Source organism: Lissotriton helveticus, chromosome 1_1, assembly GCF_964261635.1.
Source record: "Lissotriton helveticus chromosome 1_1, aLisHel1.1, whole genome shotgun sequence".
In the NCBI taxonomy this organism is placed as follows: domain Eukaryota; kingdom Metazoa; phylum Chordata; class Amphibia; order Caudata; family Salamandridae; genus Lissotriton; species Lissotriton helveticus.
In genome coordinates, this window is record NC_136057.1 from 1,799,415,414 (window position 1) to 1,799,442,612 (window position 27,199).

The window sequence follows — 27,199 nt, forward strand, 5'->3', positions numbered from 1 at the left end:
GAGGGACAGTACCTGCAGAAAAACATAATACTTTTAATTGGAGAGTACCGGCACTTTTCAGAAACAATCAGGCACTCTGGGACAGCGTATCTATTCTGCACTTCTGTTTCCATTTCAAGCACTGGTAAGGACCTTGGACAAAACCCCTCAAGTGCTCAGAGCTCTGTTACCTGTAGGACACCAGATAACACCACAACCTGCATGGAAAATTGGACCCGAACTTGTATGCTGTGTTGCAGGCAGCTACGGCACTCATCCCCATCCATCTTGCTAGTGCACAATGGGAGGAGCTTAAAATGTTCCCGTAAGTTAGCTCTTCCCTCACGTGCAGTGCCCTCTCCCCCACAACCCCACACCACAAGCCAAAACAAAGCCCCACACCCAGGGCACACGTCCTAAAAAACCGAAGTGGGGGACGCTGACGTCACAACAGGAAGTGTTGTCACAAAAGGTGGCTTGCACTCAGTTGCAGTTTATAGTTATCTAGCTCCCGGTAAAATAAGTGGGGGGGGACGCCGTCCACCCGCGTGGTACCCCGACTCGAGCCCTGCTCACCCAATTGCCACCTGCTCATTTTTGCACAGAATGGAAAGAACACAGAGAAATGGACCCTGTATTCTTGGTCCATGTGCTATTTCCAAACCAAGAAAAATAACATGTAATCCTGTTTTAGGATCACGGTCACTGGAATTATGCGGCAAGAGAGGACCAAATTATGCAGCAGTGGTGACTTCATTTTGCAGCAAGAAAAACCAAATTATGTGATGTACTGTGGCACATATATTGATAGTATTATTTCATTACTTTGTCATTTTTACACATGTAAGCACTGTCTGAACAAAGATTTCACCCCATTAGTACCAATTTTGCACCCAAATACAGCAATAAGCAACAGGCAGGTGGCCAGTCAACCTTTACAAAGGGCTTTCCACTGCGCGGCGACACATGATACTTTCTGTTTTAGCAACTTTTGACCTGTGCGAGCTGGAAACAAGCTTTTTTTGTTCAACTCTGTAGATTACACAGCAGATGATGTATTATGTGTAGGGCTTCCGGTTTTATGGTATTTATTTTTTCGACATTTCCGTCTGAATTTATCCATATTTATTTTTTGCTAATATTTACTGTATTTATACATTTTTATTTTGTGTTTTCTGTATAAATGAAGCTTCAATGGGTATTTTTCCACATTTATTTTAGTAATAAATGTATACCCACATTTGTATGCCCAAAAAGGTTTCAGCAGTATACAGTGCAATAGCGTTATCTGAAAACACTTGCATTGTAGAATAGCATAATTAACTGTAGATCTGCACTTAATTGGGAAATTTATGGCCTTTTTTTCATTTCCCCTACCTCTCAATCTGTACTCCTACTGACCTAGCACTCATGATCGACAGTAGAAAAAGTAATCCAAAGAAGACCTATTTTCCATATTATTCTGTATTTAAAAATAAATATAGAGAGGAAAAGAAATAGTTTTCTGTCTGTATTTATCTGTAAAAATCAGTAAAAACGGAAAACTGGGAGCCCTAATTATGTGGCATTTGAGCGAATCCACAATTATGAGGAAAACACCACAGCTGTAAAATCACATAATTCCAGTGGCCCGGATAGAGATGCAGAATTACTGACTGTAATCAGTGATTTTGGTCCCCTGTAACATTTCACCAAAGCACAGGAACTCATCAGAAGGGCTTTAAAATCCAACCCAAGCCAAGAAACAAACAACCGTCAGACACGTACATGCATATAATACTCAGACCCGCATATAACAATTTCATAATTGAACAATACATTAGTCTATTCCAATCTTGCTGCCAACATCCTATATGATTTGCATCTAAAGTGGAAAACCCCCTTTTTAGGTTTCGCCTACGCAGCGCGTATGCGCTGCTTAGGAATGGACCTTTTACCATCGATCAGCATTTTGGCTAAAAGCGAGCACGTTTTGCATTGCTTTCTATTGCAACCCGTGCACGTTTTGCATTTCCCTTGCGGGAGTGAGCAGTGGTGCCATCTGTTAGCAATTATTGCGCCTTGCTGCTCGCTCCCGCAAGGGAAACGCCAGCAGCACGCAGTGAGAGCTGCGCTGCTTAGGAGGGGACCTTTTGCAATCGACCAGCATTTTGGCTAAAAACGTGTACATTTTGCATTGCTTTCTATTGCAACCCGTGCACGTTTGGCGTTTCCCTTGCGGGAGAGAGCAGCGGCACCATCTGTTAGCAATTATCGCGCCATGCTGCTCCCTCCCGCAAGGGAAACCCCAGCAGTAGGCACTGAGCGTTTGTCATTTGGTGAACGTTTGCGGTCCATTTAATTATACAGGCATGGCTGCTTTTATCTTATCACTCGCAGGCTGTAATTCTGAGTTTCTTCGTATGTAATTATTCTGAACATTTCTCGTGCTAAAACGGGCCGGCTCCATGGAGGAGGGCAATGCTGCCATCTGAGCTCTGCGAAATACAAAGGACGAAGACTAGAGCTGCTGCGGCGACCTGGTTCGAGCGAGGAGTCCAAGTGGTGTTCGGCATTCTCGGGGGTGGTAAATGCGCTTTGTGGATTTGCTCACCCCACTTTACAAGAAACAGAACCATATGCTATTACCTAGGGGGACTGAGCTTGGTTAGAGGATCATGTCTTGTATGTAATTACCGGTCCCCAGCAGTGGGAGTGCCCAGCTGCAGTTCAGGACTATAACGGTTTATCAGCCTGCATGCGGCCTCGCTTGTTCCTCAGACACCGGTATGATCATGCGCACACAGCTATACCATTTCAAAAACTAAGGAACTCACGCGTTATTTACAAAGCCTGCCACACTGCGATAAAAGGTCACTGCTCCAACACATCATTAGTTTGTGAAAAGTTACAGCCTTGGCAAAATTGAATATTCAGTTGTATTGTCTGCCTTTGTTATTGATGTCAGAGCGCCTTTGGTGCATGTGGTTTCCAAGTATGGGTCTGCCCATGTCTCCCTTTCCCGCGCTTCCCGTCATCTCCATGTGTGCCCACAGCTCATCCACCTTTTACCTAATCTTTTCTGCCTTACAATGAAGCCTAATAGACGAACGTCCTTCTCAATACTGCGCCTAGGCCCCGCCAGGGCTCCCCCCACATAAAATACCCCTATCCCATCATGCTTTTCCCAAAATTAGCCGTACCGTTTCAACTGCGATCAGCCACCCGCCCCCTTGCACTTCAGCATGTAACCCTTTTGGAATCCTTTGCACTTCATTTTGCAGCCCCCCCCCCTTCTCCAGCTTGTCTTCCTTTAAAATGCTTTCTAAAATTAGCCATTGCCGTTCAATGTTACATTTGACCCCCTTAAAGCAGTGACCGCATGCCACCTCAAAAAGCAATCTGGAACTGTAGCACACTCGCCTATACTGCCATTAATTCAGCATTTATTTGTTTCACAAACCTAATGTTTTCTTGGAATCTAAATAGTATCTTGCTGTTCTGCAAATTAATAGAACTCATTTTATTACACTAACATGATCGGTAGTGCTAATTGGTAGTAAGTAGCTTACTTACCCCAAGTGATGGTCCTAGGGGTAGAGGGTGGGCACTTGGACTAAGGCGCTAATTGGTTCAGAGGTTAATGATTGGCTATGAGGGAGGGAACGGCAGGGGATCATCAGATAGATACAGATTCCCCAATACCATTAGAATGGATACATTTAAAGGAGAACAAATGTTTTACTGTTTTCTGTTTGTTTTCATTTTGCAATTTTTATGTAGTACCAACTCGACCTAAAGATATTGGAGCGCTTTACGTGAGCACCAGTTACGTTTCAAAATGATACATTCATTTTGGGAAGGCAGGAAGAGATTACGGGGCATATGTCTCAAGCCCTTTTCCCGTTCGCAAACGGGCCGATTCTCAGAATCGGCCCGTTTGCGAACGGGAAAAGGCCTTTTGGGATGCATCATCCCAAAAGGGCATAGTAAATTAGAGAATCACTAAATTTGCGATTCTCTATTTAAGGAATCGCACATTGCGATTCCTTAAATGCAATGTATGAAGCACAGAAAAAGTGTGAATTGGCCTTAAGGAATCGCAAATTACCACCAACTTCAAGTTGGTGGTAATTTGCGTTTTCTTTGAAAAATGCACTTTTTTGCACGTTTCAAAGTGCCACATGTGCACACATACATATTTCAGGGGTGCAACCGGGTGTCCTTTTGACACCCTGGCACTCCTGAAATTGCATTCTCAATTTGCGATTCTCTAATTGCGAATCACAAATTGAGAATGTCTTCCCATTCATTCCTATGGGCGTCCTAGCCCAAAGGAATGAATGGGAAGGTAGTCCTTGATTGCGATTCGCAATTTGCTAATCGCAATTAAGGAATGCCAAGGAATCACAAAATATTTGTGAATTTTTTATTACACCCCATTTTGCAATTCCCAAATAGCGATTCTCTAAAAATCGCTATTTGAGAATCGCAATAATGGTATTTGCTACATATGCCCCTACGTGATTTGCTCAGAATCACACGAAGCGTTTTTGTTTTTTGGCAGATTTATATAGTGCGAACACGCCCCAAAGGTATTGGAGCGCTTTACATGAGCACCAGTTACGTTAGACAAAGACAGATGTTGAGCAGACGCCGAGACTCAAACGGGTTCCCTCAGTTCCAAAGTGGGCGGCTCTGGCCATTACGCCTGCTTGGTGACAGATTATCAGGGGGCGCACCACTGCCATGCCAGCCGCACCCTAGGGGGCTGTATGTGTCTAGCACGGTTCGTCAAAGGAGCTCACAACCAGAAAATAAAAGGCTCCAAGAGAGACACAATCTTGCGGTCATTTCAAACATGCACAAACGGTCCATCAATCCAGAGACTGCTGAAGCTTGATTAACCAGGATACACATGACTGTCAAGTAGGTTGTGAGTGACAACTTCAGGCTGTCTTTTTAGTCAACCGTGGGTTGCGTTCGGGGACTTGTTATTTCACTTTTGTCCGCCACAAGAATGAGCTAAAAATCCAACAAATCATAGCGCTATTTGGCGGAAAAACGTGACTTTCAATCAATCAACTAACTGCACTTTTATAGCTGCAACCTGTGGTTCTACTGTAAAACTCTACAGTAATTGGTAAGCAGTAGACTCCTCAGGGCCTGGTGTCACTACACCTGCTGCTACACCCTAACTTGACTGTATGGCATGAGAAATGCACGGTGCATTCTGGTATGTTCTCCATGATGAGGGCTAATCCCGAATTAAAGCCATTACAAACATATACAACTTTGGGTAATTTACATAAATTCAGTTTCTTTGTTTATGGTGCATAGGCTAGTTAGTCGAACAAGTCCCTTATTTGAAGAAGCAAACGGTAGCCGTTAGGAGCGGGGAAATGTGGTCGGTCGGGAAACATCACTTACAACGAAACTTTTACAACGCACTACCATTACAACGCGGTCATTACAACGCAAACTATTACAACGCAATGCGCTGGGGGGCGCTCTAGGATAGGGAATAGGTTAATTTACTATCCAATAACCTTCCCTAGTGTCCACGGGGACTGGAGTTGGAATAGTAAATTAAACTATTCACTATCCAACACCCAAAAGCGCTATGCGTTGTAATGGTATGCGATGTAAAAACCGCGTTGTAAAAGCATGCGTGGTAAAAGCATGCGTTGTAACGTCATACATCCGGGTCGGACACAGAAGATATGAATCCGGTTCACCTCAGATTTTCCACATTGATATCTCCGTAGTCCAAACCTTTGACTTTTGTTTTGCCACTTCGATACCTTTCATTGATCCACGAGAACGTGTGGCATTATATATTGACGCGCACGTGTCAACCAACATTTTCAAAGTAGAAATAGGGAGATTTTGAAAAAAATAAATCAACATACATCGTAAATTACCCTAAATAAATAGATAAACCTGCCAAATCAAAGGGGTGGATTTCCCCCATTGACTTAAATAAAAGGAGACCGCCAGAATAAAGCCTTTTTGACTTTAAAAATCGGGACTCTCCCGCCTCAGTCATGCTTGATTGCATGTATGTTGTGAAGGTATTTATACAGCTTTTCTGTGTGCTCTGCCATGCCTAAAGCGCTTCAGACTGCACCATTTATATCGCTTTAAACCTCTCTCTCGAGATGGAGTAACTTCCGAATTGAGTCGGGGTCATAGCGCCATTCACAGCGCTTGGTTGAAAGAGTGATTGTTATTCCAATTTGGTCTATAAGAGACATGTTGGAGGTGCTGTTTAAATATTTGTCACTGTGCATACACATTAACTGTTACGTGCTGGGGATTGTGGGTCCTGTGATGGTGAAATGCTGACCTAATATATCTTTTCGGTAAAAATACCCCGTGGTCGGTGAATAGTTTTGATTGGGGTAGTTGTCAGCGTACCTACTTTTGTCCAAAATTGGCCGTATGTACAACGAGGGTCAGATCACCTGAACGTGGGTCGTTGCAGTAGTTCCTTTCACCAAAAATATTATTGTGGCAGAAACAACACCAACATACGTTTTGTCCTCGCACTAAGTGACATCACATTAAGTGATATCCCAATCTTTGTCCCCCAAAAATGGGCATTGAGTAATTTCTGGTGTTAGCCAAAACTTTTTATTTTATTAAAATTATGAAAATATTAGATTTATTTTTAAGGAATTTCGGCCCCTTGGTCTGTTGTGTTGTTCACATTTTTCTTTCTCCCACTAAAGTATACAGCAAGGGTTCATGGGTCTTGCCATTTTAGTCATTTACTCACTGTGAGTGGGGCCATTTTTACCCCATCACAAGGAACACTTCCGCACGCAAAGTTGTTCCTTTCATTGCCAGGGGCTACTGTGACAATGCTTTTTAAGACTCACATTTTTTTTTCTCAGTTTCTCAAGTTCTGGCCGCTCCCACAACAATGCTTTATAAAAGTCATGGCAAAAACAAAAAAGTATTGCAAACCCTAAAGGCAGACGTCCAATGCCTGAGCAATTGTCTTTGCCAATACTTTTTTAACAGATTCATTTTTAACTTGTATTTAACCCATCAATAGTCTGTTTCGAATGCCCATTTGCTTTCTTGTACAAATTCAAAAAAAGAAAACTCAAAATGAGGATCCACCTTCCCAAAAGCCTCTCTTGTCTTTACAGAAGAGCTGCTATCGATTTAGATAGCTTGAGGGTCGTGTCCATTGCCTGGAGCATAACCTTTTTACTATATATCTACTTTGCTGGCTTCTATCCTTCCACTGATCACTTTTAGAGAACTAAGCTTAAGTACTCCAAGAAAGTGCATGCGTTTTCCAGCTACCTCCCTCTTGTGCTTCTCCCACTGACAAATACCTGCCCATGCACTCTGTGCTGCTATCTCCCTTGAGTTGTAAGCTCTCTTGTGTGCTTCTACCATGCCAAATTTACTCCCTCACCGGTACTTTTTTTGCCAGTTTGCTGTTTCCCTGGCTGCTTTGTTGCTGGCTCTCATGTTCTGCTTTTCCCCTACCCCTACCTACTTCCTCTACTTCCTATTGTTTCTGAACCTATTCCTATGTTGCCCCTGACACCCACTATCTTAAAAAAAAAGATGACATGTATTTATTTATTTGTGGAGGATCAGGCAGCCCATTGCTGCTGGCATCTCTATCTTAAACAAGCATTGGCATAACCAATAGGTCTCGCCTTTGGGACCTTATAAGTGTTTAGCCATGCAACAGTTGATGTTGTTGCACCAAGGATATTGTGCTGCATAACTAAATACTTATAAGGTCCCAAAGGTGAGACCTATTATCTATGCCAATGTTTGTTTATGTTACTTGTTAGGAAACTTTACAGAGCACACTTACACCAAAGGGTTTCTTGATGCTGTGACAACCAGGAGGGAAAGAGATGGCTCAGGGTACTCAAAAGTTTGCTTAAACAGCCAGGCCTACGAAAGCTTCTTGAACCTCAGGAAGAAAGGTTCCAGTGTGACCGATAAAGGAAGAGAGTGCCATAAGATGGGGGCCATCATGGAAAAGTTCCTGCCCCTGCTCTCGGAACTTAAAAAGAGGGAACCTCAACTGGTTGGCAAGAGAGGATCTGAGAGCTCGAGTAGAAACATATCTCTCAATTTTGCTTGCTACAAAGGCTGCAAGTCCTGTGCATGAGACCGCTTTGTGAGGTGTGAGGTGAAAGGGTATCTATGCCATAATGCGTAACTCACCTGCATCCTGCAGACACCAGAGAGCTGCCCTTTCCTGTAGCCCTAGCAAGTCACTCACTTTCCTCCAAACTTAAGGTACTGTTTCTGCCACTCTGTGTGATCTTGGAATAGTGTGGCACTACTTGGTTGATGGAGAATTATAACATTCTTAGAGCTGGCTAACTGCAAGATTTCTGATAGAACCCCACCTATTACAGGAGAGCTGTTGCAAGCAGTCTGCTAATGGATCTGTGACAAAATATTGTGTGGAAAAATAACGGAATACAAATATATCTTGTCAAAAATATAATTGTCGAAATATTGTGGCCCTTTACTAGTATTGCAAATTACAAAAATATTGTTTTTAAGAATATCAACTAAAACCAGACAAAAAGATTGTTTTTTTAAAATAAATAACGACTTTAAAGTAGTGTACTTAAAACCTTTCACTCTTTAAATTTAATTACATTTTTCTTTAACATTTTAAAGTGTATTTTTTAATTACATATATCTATATTTAAAGATTTTAACAATAAACAAACCATTTTAAAAATGTAAGATTTTGACATAAATAAAAAAATTAAAAAAGATAAATGTAAATTAACAAAATATTTAACCTAAATAAAATATTAAAATAAACATATTTAAATGTATTTACTTATGTTGTCCACAAAATAAAAAAACGTTTTATTTCACATATATTACACATGCTAAAATATATTTAAGTTAAAATAAGTGATATAATAAACACATGAAAACGAAATATAATAAAAAACATTTATGTACAAATAACAAGAATTTCTAAGCACAAAAAAATGGAAAATATAATAACGGTAAAATACAATATAAAAATATATCAAATCCACTGTAATCAACTTTAGGAAAAAGGTTGGCTATTCAGAGGGCTTAGATTTACTATTAACACTCAATGTAAGCAACAGTAGAGAAAGCGTTGGACTTCGGACAGGTTAGATTTACTATTCCCACTCCAGTCTAAGCAACAGTAGGGAATGTGTTGGACTTCGGACAGGTTAGATTTACTATTCTCACTCCAGTCTAAGCAACAGTAGGGAATGTGTTGGACTTCGGACATGTTAGATTTACTATTCCTACTCCAGTCTAACCAACAGTAGGAAAAGTGGTGGACTTCGGACTGGTTACAGTAACACATCCCAGTCCAGTCTAATCAACTGTAGGGAAAGCGTTGGACTTCGGACATGTTACATTTTCTAGTCCTTCTCCAGTCTAAGCAACAGTAGGGAAAGCAATGGACTTGGGAGGCAGCCGCGGGCCGTGGAGGGAGTTACGGTGGGGCAGGGAGGCGGGGAGGGGGAGGGGCAGGGTGGAGGGACCTAAAAACCGGCATATGGATAATTACAGGTAAGTACACAATTTAATTATTAAAACGAATTTCGTAGCGAGCACTGCATCGCAAAATGCGATGCTGTACGCGCTACGAATTTCGTTTTATTAATTAAATTGTGTACTTACCTGCAATTATCCATATGCCAGTTTTTAGGTCCCTCCAACCTGCCCCTCCCCCTCCCCGCCTCCCTGCCCCACCGTAACTCCCTCCACGGCCCGCGGCTGTTGGGAGGGGTTAGATTTACTGTTTCCACTCCACTCTAATCAACAGTAGGGAAAGTATTGGACGATGGAAAAGTTAGGTTTTTTATTCCCACTCCAGTCTAAGCAATAGTATGGAGAGCGTTGGACTTCAATGGTAGTTTGATTTTTTATATCCACTCCAGCCTAAGCAACAGAAGGGAAAGCGCTGCACTTTGAAAGAAATACCTATAACAATAAAAGTTCTAAATCATTTAGTAAAACTATTTCAAGACATATTAAAGAATAATAAATCATAGCATATTGAAACTATTAATACTATATTAGTTAACAAAATTCAAAGCAAAAACATTTCTTTTAAAATGTATGAAAAATAATTGGAAATAAAAACTAAAATATACAATTAAATTAAAATAAATTCAACAATATAATCTCACAATTAAACAATTAGCACTATTTATAATCAATGTAATAATTTATTTTGCACTAAATATTTACTTACCAATAAAATAAAATTAATTAAATAATTTCATTAATTTCCCACCTTATTTCACTTTACACCCAGCAATCTGATACTAAAATATAACATACTAATAATAATATTATAATTAAAGTTTGCATTACAATTAACATAACAAAATAAAGAAATATTTAAACGAACAATTAAACAATTAATATAATTAATAATAAAAGGAATAATTTATTTACAATAAACAACACGTACCATTATATTTAAATTGATTCTAAATTATTGTCCCACCTTAGTCCCTTACAAACCCAGCAACTCTCTGCTAAAATATGTCACAAATATGACATGGTATTATTATTATTAATAAAGCTAATGTATACCTTACAATTAACAACAAAAATAAACTAACAAGTAATCAATTAAATAATTAATTAAAAATCAGTACTTAAACCATTACATTTAAATTCATTGTAATTTAATTGACTACCCTCCATATTCCCCTACAAACCCAACAACACACTGCCAAACTAAAACTCTTAAAATTACAAACTATATTTTAAAAAATGAATAACAATTATACTAACAATATTACAACCTAAAACAAATACATTAACTAAAACACATTAAGGTAATTAAAAAACGATATTTTCAAACTATATTAATGAAAATGATATTAAAAACAACAATATTCTTGAAAACAACATTCATTAAAAAAAACGATATTCTTGACAATGATATTCTGTATTACAATATTTTTGTGGTAACAAAGTTTTCAATGAAATTTCTGTAGTACGACATTTTTAAATATTTTGCCCAAATACCCTGCTAATGGGAGGCATATATGTTCTCAGTGCACAAGGGCACAATATTACCATGGGGTTGTACTCCGTCACTAGCCGAATCTCGTTGATCTTCAAGAAGCGAAAGAGTTTGGTAGCATCAATTTCTTTGCTGTCCTTGATCTCCAGGAAGTCACGCCTGTTGTCAACCTAATGTAAATAAATAAAACTGTAGTCAAGGGCGAGAGGAGGAGAGGGGTTTATTCTAGGCAGGGTCATAACACAGACCCCTGCAACACCTGTGGTGCAGGGGGATCCCCACCATCTTCAATGGGGCCCCATTCTGCCAAAAGCCATTGAATATCTCTTCACTTTCTGCAATGGGCATCGGCATTTTAATTTACACCATGGATTATAGGGGATAGCCTCAGCTTGAAAGCACTGAGAAAACTCCTAAAGCCACAAGTTATGTGAACCCTGAAACAAATGCATCCTGTCAAAGATCATGGGATTCTCAGAGCAAGGAGAGATATATAGCTGGGCAGACCATGGGGCTTGTGCATCCAGCAAGGAATAAGAGAAAACATAGACAAAGTCTCCCCACCCCAGGGCTCACCCCATGGGCGGTCCGTATTGCCATCCTGCCTCCAGGATGCGCGCCCTGCCTGCTCTTTGACGGGCTATCTCACTTGGCAAGATGATCTTAGGAAGGAGAGATTGATGGTATCTGTACTTGGAAGCAGTGTCTTTGAGGTCTGGGATTGGTGGCGATTGGACTCTGGCTGGGGTTGTCTTGGCCTTATGGTGTCTCTTACCTGCCTGAACAGCGCCACAGTGCTGCAGTTGATGTTGAAGTGTTTCAGCACCTCGGAGCTTGTGCTGAGCCCACACCCCCAGTGTGAAAGGTCTTTAACCACAGACAGGTAATCCTTGGCCTCTGTAGCATTCAAATCCTGAAAGGAGGAGCAAGATGGAGGTTGAGAGGAGGAGAGGGCCTACAAAGGGCGATGAGAGTAGGGAGGTCATGGAACAGAGAGATAACAAAGGGTTAAGGTGAGAAGAGGAGAGAAGGCAAGGATCAGAGAGAAAGGATAAGGGTCCGAGATGGCCTAGCCAGGGAGGGTTGAGAGGAAGATGATGAACAGTTTAGGGGAGAGGTGCAGAGAGACAGGGGGAGAGAGTTAAATATTTCGAGGGAGAGATAAAGGGGGAGGCGAAAAACATTTCAAAGTAATTGTGTCATAGAATGAAGAGTATGCCGAGATAGCTAAACGATGAATCAAAATGAGAGCTGTGGCTTAGCAATAGTGGACCTATAATTTTGTAGCACATCTTGTCCCAAGGGAACAGCTTTGAAGAGCTGTGAATATCAGGGGGCATATTTATGAAGACATTACGCAGAAATTCACCTTGCTGTGCTGTGCTGTGTGATAGGGAAAGGGCAGGAATGTACTGTATCTAAATTATATGGTGCATTCCTGTCTTTTTCCTGCGTTGGCACACAATGTGCTGCCTAGCACCAATGTAGGCACCCTTGCACGATGGTGCAAGGGTGCCTGTGTTGTGGGCAGGATTGTTTTTGTGTAGGAAGGGACACTTCATGCACAAAAGCAATCCCCTGAGGCATTTTCTTCTTTCTATGTGTGCTGCAGAATACGGCACACTTAGAAAGCGGAAGTGACAATGAGAAATGATGATATTTCTCCTCATTGCACCTCCCCTGGGGAGGCATAGCATTTTGAAGCATTACCAGGTCTACCAGTGTTGGTAAATCTGGGAATGATTCAAAACCCATGGGTGGATGCATGGGAACACTCACGCTCCACCCATGGAATGCCTCCTGTTGGCAGAGTAACACAACGCAGCGATGTGCGCTTTGTTGCGTTACTCTATCAAGCCACACAGGCACAAGCAAGGAAGCCATGCGTCGCTTGACAAATCTAACTTAAGAGTTGCGTTGCTTTTGTGCCCCATTGATTGGTGCAAAGGTTCTAAATGTTGGCATTTCTTTAACAAGCATTGGCAAAAAAGAAGAATGAAAGAAATGTAGCAAATGAAAAAGGAAAAGCTGGTCTATCAGCCCTTGCATCAAAGCACACTCATTTGCATGTGGATGTGCATGTGTTATTAGATAACGTGCTGTCACTCACAGGGCAATAGGACCAGGGGCTGAAGTGGGCTCTCTCACTGTCCCAGTGTAGGACTCGCCATCAAAGACTCCTTCAGGTACGGTATCTTCCCAGATGACTGGAAGCGGGCAGAGATTAAGCCCCTCCTCAAAAAAAACACTGCCGTCCCAAGTGACCTGAAAAACTACAGCCCCATCTCTCTCCTCCCCTTCATGGCCAAAGTCACCGAGAGACTTGTGAACGCCCAGCTGACCACCTTCATCGAAGATACCTCCATCCTAGAAGCCTCCCAGTCTGGATTCTGCAGCAACCACAGCACCGAGACCGCCCTCCTCACCACAACGGATGACATACGCAGGCTACTAGACCAGGGACACACTGCAGCCCTCATCCTTCTAGACCTCTCCGCAGCCGTGACAGCCGTGTTGTCAAACCAGACTTTAAAAGTTAGTATTTTTTTACCATATCCAATTATTTTGCACAAAATGCCGTAGAACGCAGACCCATAACCACTTGGCACTGAAATTCCATGGCCTTGGGCTGCCAGGAAGAATTAAGTCATAGGTTCACTACTGAATCCTGTATTTTTATACTTGGCTCCCTGTGCTCTCCATGGGTTCACTATTAAATCAAATGTAGTCAGACTTGGCCATCAGCACGGGGCTAGCACCGGGATGTGAACAGTGAAGCACTAATTGGATGCTGGAAACTCTTCAAAGACTCTGGACTGTATCATGATTCCATATTCTGTGCTGTACCAGTGCTTCTTTTTGGCATCTTGAGTACAATTGTAATTGATCACAAAGGAGGGGCAAAAGGAGCGTCATGCTGAAAACGGTGCCGTGTTTTACTGAAAAGAAAAACAGAGTGGCAGTGAGTGAGCCACTCTGCAATTAACCGTCATTACATCTTTTGTGACTCATGCCCTATTTGTGAGTATTTGTAAAAGGGTCAGGGGGCTCCAAATAACCTTTCAAGTCTCCCTCATTTTTGATAAAGGATCACTTTTGTGGGTAATTATAAAGACCAGGCTACCCATAGCATGTTCATGATCATGTATTTGATAGCGTTTTCAAAATTAATAACTGAAGTTGAGTGCAATGTTCAAACTGTTAAATATTTTTAGACCTGTCAAATGTATAGAATACGTAAGTCTGAGGAGACCCAGTGAAATCTATTTACACGTGGGGATGTCGCTACTTAAAAGTTTGAAGACCATTGCTGTACACAGAGAGACTGCTACCAGGTAAGCAATGAAAGAATAAAAAAAGTGGCATACCATGTGGACTTCCTAAAGCCTGTTTTGCCACCCGATGGTAGGCATTTTGAACATCACCACTGTTGATTATAAAAGGCAGTGTTTTGCTTACAAACAGTTCTAAATGTTGGCATTTCTTTAACAAGCAGTGGCAAAGCCAATAGGTCTCGCCTATGCAAGAGCTATTGACTTTGCCACTATGTTTTAGCCATGTTGTACACGAATGTGGCTGCTGTTCAGCAATGCTAAACGTTAATGGGGTAAAAGAGAGAGGTGTGGCTAAAAGTGCAGTAGAGAGGAGTGTTATGGAGTGGCGTAGAGAGTCGTGGAGTGGTGTAGAGTTGGTGGAGTGAAGTGCAGTGGAGTGCAGTGGAGTGCAGTTGAGTTTAGTATCATGGAGTGACATAGCGTGGGCTGGTGTAGAGTTTTGTTGAATGGCATGGAGAGAGTAGAATGTTGTAGAGTGGAAGGGCGTAGCATGGAGCATGGAGCAGACATGAGTGGTGAAGAACGGAATAGAGTGTAGTAGTGGAGTAGAGTGGAAGGGCAGAGAGTATCATAGAGTCAAGTGGCTTTGAGTGGGGAAGTTGAATGGAGCAGAGAGGAGTAGTGTCATAGAATAGAGTGGAGTAAAGTGGCATAGAGAGAGTTGTGGAGAGTGGTGCAGAGGAGAGTAAGGTGGCATATAGTGCAGTGGCGCAAGGTAGAGTGGCGAAGAGTAGACTGGTGAAGAGCTCAGTGGTGTAGAGTGCAGTTGGAGAGAGTGCAGCATTGTAGAGTAGAGTGTCGTAGCGTGCAGTAGTGTTGAGTAGAGTGGCATAGAATGCATTGGTGTAGAGTGCAGTGGCATAGAGTATTGCAGAGTAGAGTATAGTGGCGCACAGTGCAGTGGTCCAGAGCAGATTGGCATAGAATTCATTGGTTTTGAGTAAAGTGGTGTAGAGTGCATTGCCGTAGAGTGCAGCGGCGTAGAGTGCAGAGGTGTAGTATATAGTGACGTAGAATGGAGTGTAGTAGAGTGGCGCTGGGTAGATTGCAGTAACATAGAGTGGAATGGGGTAGAGTGGAATGGCGCAGAGTGAAACAGAGTAACGTAGAGTGCAGTGGCCTAGACTAGAGTGTCATAGAGTGCAATGGTGTAGAGTATATTAGAGTGGCTTAGGGTAGATTGGTGTAGAGTGCAGTGGTATAGAGTGGAGGGGTGTAGAGTGTAGTGGCATACAATATATTAGCATTGAGTGACGCAGAGTGCATTGCCGTGGGGTGCAGTGATGTAGAATAGAGTGGTGTATAGAGAGCAGTGGGGTAGAGAGCAATGATATAGAGTGCAGTTGGTTAGATTTCAGTGGTGTAGAGTGTTGCAGATTAGAGTAGAGTGGTGCAGAGGTGAGTGTTGTGGCACCGTGTGCAGTGGAGTAGAGTGCTTCATAATAGAGTGGATTGGAGCACCGTAGATTACAGTGGCATACAGTGCACTGGTGCAGAGTAGACAAGAGTGATGTATCATGGTTTGGCACAGAATGCACTGGCGTAGAGTGGAGTGGTACAGAGTAGAGAGAATTGGCGTACTGTGCAGTGTTGCAGAGTAGAGTGGCATAGAGTGGAGAGGCACAGAGTGAAGAGGTGTAGGCTGCAGTGGGGAAGAGTGCAGTGGTGCATAGAAGAGTAGTGTGGGGTAGAGTGCAATGGAATGGAGTAGAGTGGTTTATAGTTAGGAAGCATAGAGTAGCGTGGTGCAGACTAGAGTACAGTGATGCACTGTGGAGTGGTGTGGAGTGAGGTAGTATGGAGTGGTGCCGAGTAGCGTGCAGTGGAGCGATGCAGAGTAGAATGGAGTCAGGTAAAGTGGAGTATGCATGGTGTGGTAGCATACTGCCATTATATACAACTCATCTTCAATTGAAATGACCATTAGATTTGCACAGATGTACAGTTTTACTGATGAATGTATATAGCGCACAAACGAGTGGAAATGTCATCACCTAGTGTATTGATATTTTTGATCATACTAAAATATTTAATTCCATCACACTTCAAAATTACCCACAAATCTGCTTCATTTGTGCTGTCCTAATTCTGATATTTTAAATTTTGGCACATTTCATTTAAAGACATTTACATTTTATTGTGTGCTCGAAGAAAAACAACATTGTACAGCCCTCCGAGCAGCACATCTACAGTACCCAGAATGATTTCCACATAAATCTTCACACTTTAAAGTCAGAGAAAGAACTGTAAACACCAAGCTCCCTGGAAGATGGAACCTGCCATTTGACCTCTGTCTTTGATTGCTCAGCAAATGAGACAAGATAAGAACAAGATGTAAAGGCCTGTTTACAAAAATCTGAATTGGTAGAAGAATACAGTAAGTAAGGTTTGCGTAAGGGAAGGGAAAAGCTCAAGCTGGACAACCTAAAACAAATATAGACAATAAATGGAAAGGAAGCAAATGTAAATTACAAAGCACAAAACCAATGGTAAGCAACAGGCGTAATGCATTCCCCAGGAAGCTCTCTGAATGTCCCCAAGATGCCGTTAGCAAACCAGACAACGGTGCTGTGTGATAGGGTTAGAATTAAAAAAAGATTTGTGTGCTTGCAGATGGAAAAATGTGGCTTACTGATTGCTTTTCAAGCTCGGCGATCCTCCTTTTATACTTTTAATATCAACCTCATCACTTTCTTTGATGAACTCAACATTGTCATTGGAGCATTTAGGTCTTCCCTCATACTCATCCTTCATGGATATTTGAACATGCAGTGGTCCAGAGGAGATTGGATATTTGAACATTAATAATCATCTACAACAGATTATCTCCCAGCATTCTTGAACCAAATCCCCAATGACCTCATTCTATGACAAAGTACTTTCTCTTTTGACCAATGTACAAGTGATGCACCGAAACAGGCCTTTGACTTATACAGTCCTGTGGGTACTTTCTGAGGCTTCCCTGTATTTCGTTGAGGACCTGGCCTGGCATTTCAGCCTGGACTGTTCCCATTGGGCGCAGGGTCACAAATGATTTGCATATGGCTGGGTTCAAACTGGAATGGCATGGGGAGCAACAAAACGACGGAGTTAGGTCCAGACTTCTGTACTGGGGCGGATGTATGGCATTGTTCTGCATTCTGGCCATCAATTTTTCTTTTTGCATTTGTCACCCCGACTGGGGCAGGTTTGCCCAGATGTGGGTCCCGTGCTCTCTATGCCACTGGAGTCAAGCTAGTCTGGCTGATGAGGGGTGAAACCCCGAAACCGCTCCTAGGATGCTTGTTTCCAGTCCAGGGAGGACCTGGCAGGTCAGGCTGGACTGTTTCCATAAGGAGCAGGGTCAGGAATGGTTTGCTAATGGCTGGGTTCAAACTGGAATGGCATGGGGAGCAAAAAATGTATATATTTAGGCCCAGATCTCTGTACTGGGGTGAATGTATGACATTGTTTTGCAATCTGTCCATCAATTGTTCTTCTTGCTTTTGCACAAAATACAGAGGTATGAAAAACTCGTATTTCACGAAGAACTGTGAAACATGGAAAATGTTCCATGTTTCACTGTGAAATATGGAGTTCATCCTCATAATGACTCCCCTAAACCACATTACAGAGCTTAACCATTATCAGGGCTACTAGGATTATACTACAGGGACGACTGAGTTATGCTGCAAAGTTATCTAAATATAGAGCAAAATATGCAAATTATCTGATACATTTTCCAGTAATATTATTTTTGATTTGTAGACATTTTACATGGGGCAAACACATACAAACTTTCAATGCCAGCGTTTACCCCACAGTAATAGCTGTTTTTGTTTTGTTTACAGTGGTGCCCCTCCTCCTCTCACCTCTCTGTCCCCAGCCATTTTGTCACCTCCAACTGCAGCACTGTTTAATTAGGCACTGCAGTGCAGGTGGCAAAATGTCCTTTGGTAAAAGAAATGCATCACAAAATCAGCATAACATTATTCATCTCTTTTAGCTTGAAACAGTTTTTATGAAATCTGCAGTCAATCAAATGTTGTGGTAACTGCAGTAAATCCATATTTATACGAGAAATAATGCAGCCATAGAATCAGATAAATTCACGGCCCAACCCGTTATCCATTGTTTTATCAACAATATGTTCATGAAAGGTAAACAAAAACGAAACCCGGCCCAATGGGATGAGGTCCTGGGGCCCTAAATGGACCAGGAAGGGGGGACCCTACTGACGCCCCCTCCTCATATATCTATATTAAAAAAATAGTGGCCGCCATTTTTTATTATTATTTTTGCCGCGATTCCGTGGGATCACAGAAACATTTACCAATTTTTTACAATTTTGGCCCATTGGGGGGACCCCTCTGGGTTCCTCCATAGGGCATATATCATTTTTATTTTTTACATTCCGGACAGGGAACAAAGTCCCTAAATCCTGTAATGGCTGCCAGTAACATTTTTCTCATGTTGCTGGCAGCCAATCAGGGCACTCGGAGGCGAGATGGTCCAAGGAAAAAAAAAGCTCCCTGGGCACGAAATCACCAACACAGGCACACAGCTTGTTTTCACTTCACATGTACTTTAGAGAAATTATGATTTGGATGCAGGTTTTTGACTTTGTTCAACGTCCCAAGTAATAAAAGTGCATGCAATCTAAGAATGCCAGATGTATCTGTGTGTATGAGTAATCACACAAATAATTTAAATGGCACATACTAATTTATTTTATATAATTCTTTTATAAATCCACTCATTCTAATTCAGGGTATTTGAGCATTTTAAATTACACACACAGATTATACCTTGACAATAAATCATAAAAGTGTGTAAACCAATGTGCATGATGTTACATAAGACACATTGTCTTTACTGGTAGAGATTATGTGTTAAGAGTGCTTGGCTGGGAGAAACACAAACTCAGGATGTTAGAATTGGGGTTTCTAGATGGCTAAGTTATACACCCAAGCCAGGTAGAACCCACCACTCTAGTCAAGGTAAGCTAGCTACACAAATGAAATAACCTGTGCTCAACCTCTGGTAGCTTGGCACAGCAGGGAGGTTTAACTAAAGAGGCAATGTGAGAACTATTTGTGCAACACACAGACACACTGTAACACAATGACTACACCACAAAAACACTCCACGCAGGTTTAAGAAAAAAAGCTTTTGTATTATCAGTAAATCAAAACCAAAACAATAGATATCGGATAAGTACTTTTCAAGTTATATGAATCTGGTCCAATCAGTCAGGTCAATATTGTGCTAGTAGCACTTACGATCAAGGGGTGACTGATGTCTACTTTTTCCTCGTTGTTGCAGGAAAAGTAGTGCTCAATGTGACACTCATGAAATGGTTTTGAACGGGTACCCCAGGCCCGGGGGAGACCACCAAAGACAGGACACCCGTGAGGGTCCGGGTCGGTGTCTGGGACCTCGGGGACCCGACTCCCAATTACAGTACCTCTCCGGCCGGAGTTGCTGGGGATAGACAGACCATGTGGGACTGACCTTGCTTAGTTGAGGCAGTTGCTGTAGTTTCTACCGTGGTGGCGGCCACAGTAGGAAGCAGCATGTGCGTAGAAGGCCGACAATTCTTGTGCCTCTGGCCATGCCCCTCGTCACCAGGGCAACACGTCATGATGAGGTCACACGGTTGAAGTCGTCCCACACAGAAGTTGGAGGTTGACGAGTGAGTCGGACTGACTGGAGCACTGATTTTGGGCAAAATAAAAGCAGCCTTTTCCACAACCAAACAGCGCGCTAGTCGAGGAATAAAGTAAGTGTGTGAACCAGCACGCTCCGCTCCGTCTCAGAGCTCGGCCACCAGACTCATGGTGGCGCAGAAGACTTTGATGACCCTGAGACTTCCATGAACAGGGGGAAAACCAACAAGCCCTTGGAGAGCGCTGGAAGTTAGCCACAAGGCAGAGGTAGCAGGCAGCAGACCAGCACGACAAAGCAGGTAGCAAAGTGGCAGTACCTCCTCGCAGCACAGCAGTCCTTCTGGCAATGTGGAGGTGTAGAGCCAGCCAAGTCTGGTTATAAGTCCAAACATGTCTGAATTTAGGGGATCAGAGCCCCAGTACTTATACCCCAAAGTGCCTTTGATGTAGTGGTTGACTGCTATTGATTTTTCTGAAGTGCACAAGGGTCCCAAACAACTCAGACCTGTCTACCAGGTTATCAGTGGGGGTTTATCAGTATCTTTTGTGTGGGCAGGACACTACTTATACAAGTAGAGTGTGAGCCCCTCCCACCCTTTCTCAGACCAGGAAGACCCAACAGAATCCAGAAAAATGCAGATGCAGTTGAGTGACCTGTGTTGTGGCTGTCTAGAGGGAATGCACAAATGTGGCTGTCACCCAGCTCAACCCAGATGTGTATTGTAGACAGGCTGTCAGGCACTCAGAGCAGTAAGTGCAGAGAAATGTTCAATTTCTAAAAAGTTGCGTATTTGGGGATCAGGCCTTTTAACCAGCTGGGTTGGGCCTCTTTTGAAGTATATATAACCATGTACCCTAGTTGGAATTATTAAAAAACAATTTAAATTCTAGGACAACTAAATGAATTGGCTTGACCTGTGGATTTATTTCCAATTATTTGGTTTTTTGTCCCTTTTTTTTTAAAACATACACTTAAACACTTAAACATGTCCGTTTGACCACATTCAGGATACATTGCTTTAACAAAACTTATACCAAGGATACATAATAACACAAAAATATATTTCAAATCGTGCTTGGATAACCAGTCTTATAATGTATGAAAAAGCAGCTAAGACACTCACCTCACCAGTAAGTTGGATTTATCAATACCATTCCAAACATATGAAACATCAAAAATCTACTCCTCTCTGATCAGGGATTACCACTTAGAAAGGAATAAGGAATTCCCAATGCTACCCTATGAGAGGGGTAGGCCTCACAGTAGTGAAAAATGAAACATGCATGTTGTCACTACCAGGACATGCAAACCACAACAGTACATGTCCTACCTTTTACTTAACCCCTCCGCTGCGCCGAACGTTCCGCGCTGGTGCGAAATGTTCTATTGCGCGGGTGGGGCCGGAACGTTCAGCGGACGTGCGCAGCACTACCGAGGTAGTGCACGTGACGTCCGCTGAACGTGCGCCGCACGGAAGGGGTTAAATAGCACCCTGCCCTTACGGCTACCCAGGGCCAACGATAGAGGTCACTTATATGTATTAAAAAGAGAGTTTAAGGCTTGGCAAGTGGTTTTAAATGCACACACAGGCAATGCAGTGGCAGGTTTGAGACAGGTTTGAAAGGCAACTTCTTGGGGTGGCACAATCAGTGCTGCAGCCCACTAGTGGCATTTAACTTACAGGCCCTGTTTATATGGTGTACCACTTTAAAGGGACTTTACAAGTAAATGAAGTTTGTCAATCATGTATACACCAATTACACACTTTTATGGAAGAAGCACATGCTCTTTAGCACTGATTAGCAGTGATAAAGTGCTCAGAATCTCTTTGGCCACAAAGAGATACAGCAAAACATGGAGGTAAAAAGCAAAGAGATTGTGGGAAGACCATCCTAAGGATGCAATGTTTAGCACAGGATTAAAGACATAGGGGCTCATTATGATAGCGGATAATCCGCATACTCCGGGCCGGCGGAAGCCACCGCCGGCCCGGAGTATGCGGATTATCCGCCGCAGTGACTTGGAAGACCCACCGCCAGATCAGGATGGCGGTGGGAGTGCGTGTGGACCAGCGGCGGATGGCAGGTCCGTCCGCCGCTGATCCGCGGTGTAAGGAGGGATATTTGGTGACAGTGTCTGCAAGACACCGTCAACCAAATCAGGATTTGCACAAACACATGCTTTTCCGCGGCGGCTTTTCCGCCGTGGAAAAGCATGTGGACTTTGGCTTTTGGGGGCCCGTTGCGGGCCCCCAGGGTGTCGGGGGTGGGGGGTGCACATGGGGGGTACCTATGGTACCCCCCAACATTTACATGCACAAAGCGGCAGGCACCGCGCGGTGCCTGCCGCTTTGTGCATGTAAATGTAAAACATGCAGTTTTAACATTGCGGCGGGCGCTGCTTCAAGCACCACCCGCCGCAATGTTAAAACATACAGGATGTGACCGCCAGGGTGGCGGTCACATCCTGATTTGCACGGAGGGACCGCCGCTGCCCCTGCGGACGGTCCCTCCACCTCTGGGGTGGCGGACGGACGCAAGTCCGTCCGCCATCCTAATCGGCCCCATAGTACAGTGCTCTGGGTTGTCTGCACTAATAAGAGTATTTCTGTTTCAAAAGTAATAACTCACTTGCATATCTACATTTTCTCTATACACTAATAGAATTGAGGTCGCACTCACATTGAGATCTAAAGACACCCCATATGTGTGGAAACTCGCCCCCTACCAATACTTCTCTAAGCGGACGACGAAGTCCTAATGGCTAGAACTGGGAGGGTACTGCAAGGGTTGATTGATGAGTACTTCAATTTTGTGTGAGCCTTGATTTACAGGTAAATGAAAGCAAACCTTTACAATGATCTGTAGGAAGAGCCCGAGAAGAAATTAGTCCACTGTGAACAGCATTAGGGTTGAGGAAACTGTTTATTTTGCCTATTTGGGAGTACTGTTTGAAAGTAAACATATATGGTAAGACATTTTATCAAATAGAAGTGCCATATTGGAAAAATCTACCATGGGGCTACATAGTTTTTGTAAAAAACTAGACACCAAACTGGTTAAAGAGCTCCTGACTATTTATGCTGCTAAAGCAATGGCGATGCCCTTACAGGACAGGCATCTGGGAAATGGTGGATACCTCCTATGATATTCAAATAGTGGAAAACACCTTTCTTAAAAAGTTTTTAGCGGTTCCGTGTAGCTGCCCAAATTCCATGGGCCATTGGTGCTTCCCATATGGGGGACAAAATTAAACTAGCCCCACCTTGGTTTTGCATTCTACTTGGGTGACGGAGTCCACCTCACTAAATCGACCCATTATAGAGGACTGCTTGAAGCTGCATCCGGCTGATGACATTCCCTGGTTGACGTACATGAAAGCAGCTTTGGAGGAGACTGGGTTTGTGGATCTATTCACCTCCCCAATCACCTGCAAGGACTGCTCCAAGATGAAGCTGAAACAAGTGTTTATAGATAATGCTGCGGTAAAAAGAGCGATCGCTGATGGATCTAAAGTGGTTGTTTCTTTTTCTTTTGTTTCTTTTTATAATTTGCTCTCCCTCCAAGAAGGTCTGCAACCCTATCTCTAATTCAAAATCAACAACATTGATTTGTCTTAACTAGATTTCTTTTAACTATTCACCCCTTAACGTGTGCCACCCCTCAAACTATTATACGCTGTCAGACTTAAATCCACGTCCGTGTGATGGAGTGCAATCAAATCTGCACATTGTGTCTTTCTGCTCATTTTATGAGGTACCTAGGAAAAATCTGATTTTACCATTGTTTATGGTTTTTAAATGTCTTCAGTGTAGACCTGCTTTACTCTTTCTACAGCAACTACACTGCCCTCTGGTCTGTTACTCTATGATGCTCTATATTTGGCAGATCATGAAAGTAAGTAAGTGCATAGTAGGTGACAGGGAGGTAACCACCTTCTGATTGATTTGCACTGTATATTTTTTCATTCCCCTGTATCAATTTGGAGATGTAATTTTAGAATTGTGTTTTAATATGATCCTTTATTGTACTGACCTTTGGGAGTCGATTTTATCATGTTTTTGAATGTTTTATTTGTATATATGTATGCTTTTATGCTGCAGAAATGCAGCGAATAAAGATATTTCTGATCTGATCGATCTACATAAAATGAACAGGCACACCCGAACCATCCACAAATGTGATTCATTTAGAAAAGGATGCCACAATCAATGTATTTCACCTTCAAAAGCCTTGCTCTCTATAACATTAGCATTTTTCCATACAGCAGATAGGCAAGTAATGTGTCTGCTCATAGTTATGAGACATCTTCAGTGTTATTTTACCTAGCTGCATAAAGTGTACCCCTTACATCCTGGTTTTGTTAAATAAGTTTGTTTTCAAACAATTACTTAAGAAAAGCGCTATAGCGTAACCAATATGCAGATGTGTCAACTGTAATATGCAGTTAATTACCATTGCTGTAGGGGGGCAGGGGAATCATAATCCACTCAATGCTTCGCCTCTGTGAATGACAGCCCCTCCTCACAGCCAATAGCGGTAATAAATAGAATACACTCCACGCATCTGTATGTGTATTTGCACCAGAGGCTCTTGACCTCACTCTTGATGTGACAGATGCAATTATACAAATGTCGTAAATAATCTTAAACATGAGATCTCATTTCATATTACCCTTAAGACTATGAAAGAGATAACTATGAATGAAGGATTATATATTGGTTTGTGTATGTATTGTTATTTAATTGCATAGTGCTTTTAGATTTTGCAACGTACTGGGATAAATATTGTGAAGTCATAAGTACAGCATTTGGTTTTTCAGGGATTTTTTTTTATCATACCACATGGAAAAGCTCCCAGCGACCAACCAATCATGAGCAGCCAGTGTCCGCTGCGAGTGGCCTGTGGCCATGTGTAGTGGGTTTGGCCACATGCTGCAGCCAAGGCCTGAGCCCAGCTATCTGCGGGCAGTCAAATCTCACTGCAGACAGTTTTTGGCCATGCACAACAGGGGTGAACCACAACAATTCGCCTTCAGCCAACAAAGCGCACAACCCTCTGTAGTAGGTCCAACCCCGCTACACTCTGGCTTCAGCTGTGCACGGCAGGGTTTGGCTGCAGGTGTCCAGGCGGTTGTACGGCTTTACAGCGCGTGCTTTTACACCGCGTGCCATTACAATGCGGTTTTTTCAACGCAAGTCGTTACCACGACTTGCGTTGGAGGGGGTGCGGACTTAATTTACTATTCCAACACCAGCCTACGTACAGTAGGGAAGGTGTTGGATAGTAAATTAAAAAATTTCTTGTCCTGCAGCGCCCTCCAGCGCAAGTCGTGGTAACGACTTGCATTGAAAAAAACGCGTTGTAACGGCACGCGGTGTAACAGCCGCGTCGTAAAGGCTGTTCCCCGTCCAGGCAGAGCACCTAGCCCGAAGGGTTTAGCCAACTCTGGCTTCTCAAGGCCTTCATCTGTGCATAGCAAGAGTTGGCTGCAGGGCCCCGTGCGGGGGGGCATTTGATATCCACACAACAGCACCAATGGATATTTACCACCATAGCTCACTTTGATCTGAGATAACCACCTCATCTCCATTGTAAGGATCTAAATATCAATATACTAAAAATCACCAGATCTTTACTGTGATACTGGACAAACCCAGGGGTGTAGCTTCAGGGGGCGTCTTTGGGGAGAAAACCCCCCATATACATTTTTTGGGGGATAAATAGTTGGGTACAGGTGCTTTCATCGGGTATTGTGAGATGTCAGTCGGATTTCTCCAGGGATTTTACATTCACACAGACAAAAATGCACACACACACTCTCTCCCTCTCTGTTTTGAAAGTTCCCAAATATTGGTTCTGTTACAAAATACTGTGTTTTCTCTCTTAGTACTCCTACAAACCTCATTCCTCTCCCTTTCCATTGCCCCTGAGGCCCCTCTCAAACACGCTACCTGTCGTATAATGTATTGTAACTTTATATGCAAGTCTAACTGTAAAAAAATCTGAAGCGCACATCCCCCCAATCTTACTGACCAAGTTATGTCCCTGGACATACCACTTTATCACGCTGGAACCAGATCCCTCATTTGCCAATTAGAGACCGGCTAACAATATTAACTATTTTCTGAGAAAAAGTTAAAATGTTTGCCCTTGCAGTAGTTGGAGCTGAGTTGAAGTGTTAGTTGGGAAATTTCAGTCCTGAGTCTTGCGCCCCTTGGGCTGACAAAAACGTATGATAAGGAAGCGATGGACGCACCTTGAAGAATCCGATGACGGCGATTTCCGATGAATCGATAAGTGCCTGTGCGGCCTTGACTTCTTCTAGTGCCACAGGCTTCTTTTCAGCACCTGGAAGAGAAAAGCAGGCATCTGGGAATGGAAGGACAGGCTGGAAAAGTAACTACAATTGCATCAACCTGAATTAGTAATCTATAGTGGATTCCATTTCTGGGGTCTAACTACTAATCTGTAATTGGTTCCTTCTCTGAGATGGAACTAGCAAATTGAAACTGATTCTTTCTCTTGGATGAAACTAGTAATCTGTAAATGATTCCTTCTCTGAGATGTTGTTATTAAACTGTAACTGATTCCTCCCTGAGTTAGACTCAGTAATGGTAATCGATTCCCAATCAATCATTAATCTGAAATGTATGACTTTTCAGAGACGTATTTAGTAACTCTGACAATTCCTTCTCTGAGATGCAGTTTGAAAACTACTCGTTTCTTGTTAGATTGAAACAGTAATCCCTAGTTCTTTTATTCTTAGAGATGTAATCAGTAGCATGTAAGTAGTTATTTCCAGAATCAGTCAGTAATCTGGCCCAATTACTTTTCTGGAATGTAATTAGTGATCTGGAAATAATTCCTTCTCAGTGATATTGGTAATCAGTAGGAGATTGCTTCTCTGAGATGTTATCAGTAATCCGCAGCCAGTTCCTTCTGGACATAATCAGTAATTTGTAACCAATTTCGTCAGGTGTAACCAGAAACCAATTTAATTTCAGAATAATGAGCTACTAATTCACTCTCTGCAATATAATCAGTTATCTGTTAATAGATTCCCTCATCAAGATGCAAGTGTTACAATCTAACTGATTCCTTCTCTGAGATGCAATCTGTCACTGTTGTTTTCACTCTGAAATGTAATCAAACTATCAGCAATCAATTATCTTTCATTCATTTAACTAGTTGTCTGTGACTGATTACTTCCAGCT

The 27,199-nt window shown here is 42.6% G+C and overlaps 1 protein-coding gene across 1 annotated transcript in view; it reads right to left on the reverse strand.

Moving 5' to 3' along the window:
* The window catches only part of ERP27 (endoplasmic reticulum protein 27), a 44,401-nt gene that overhangs the window by 10,253 nt on the left and 6,949 nt on the right, over window positions 1-27,199 (reverse strand). Inside the window, exons 2-4 of the mRNA XM_078659201.1 lie at window positions 26,242-26,333; window positions 11,775-11,912; window positions 11,053-11,169 (exon numbers count right to left, since the gene is read on the reverse strand). Of these exons, the coding sequence (XP_078515327.1) occupies window positions 11,053-11,169; window positions 11,775-11,912; window positions 26,242-26,333 (347 nt within the window). The remainder of the gene's footprint in view (window positions 1-11,052; window positions 11,170-11,774; window positions 11,913-26,241; window positions 26,334-27,199) is intronic.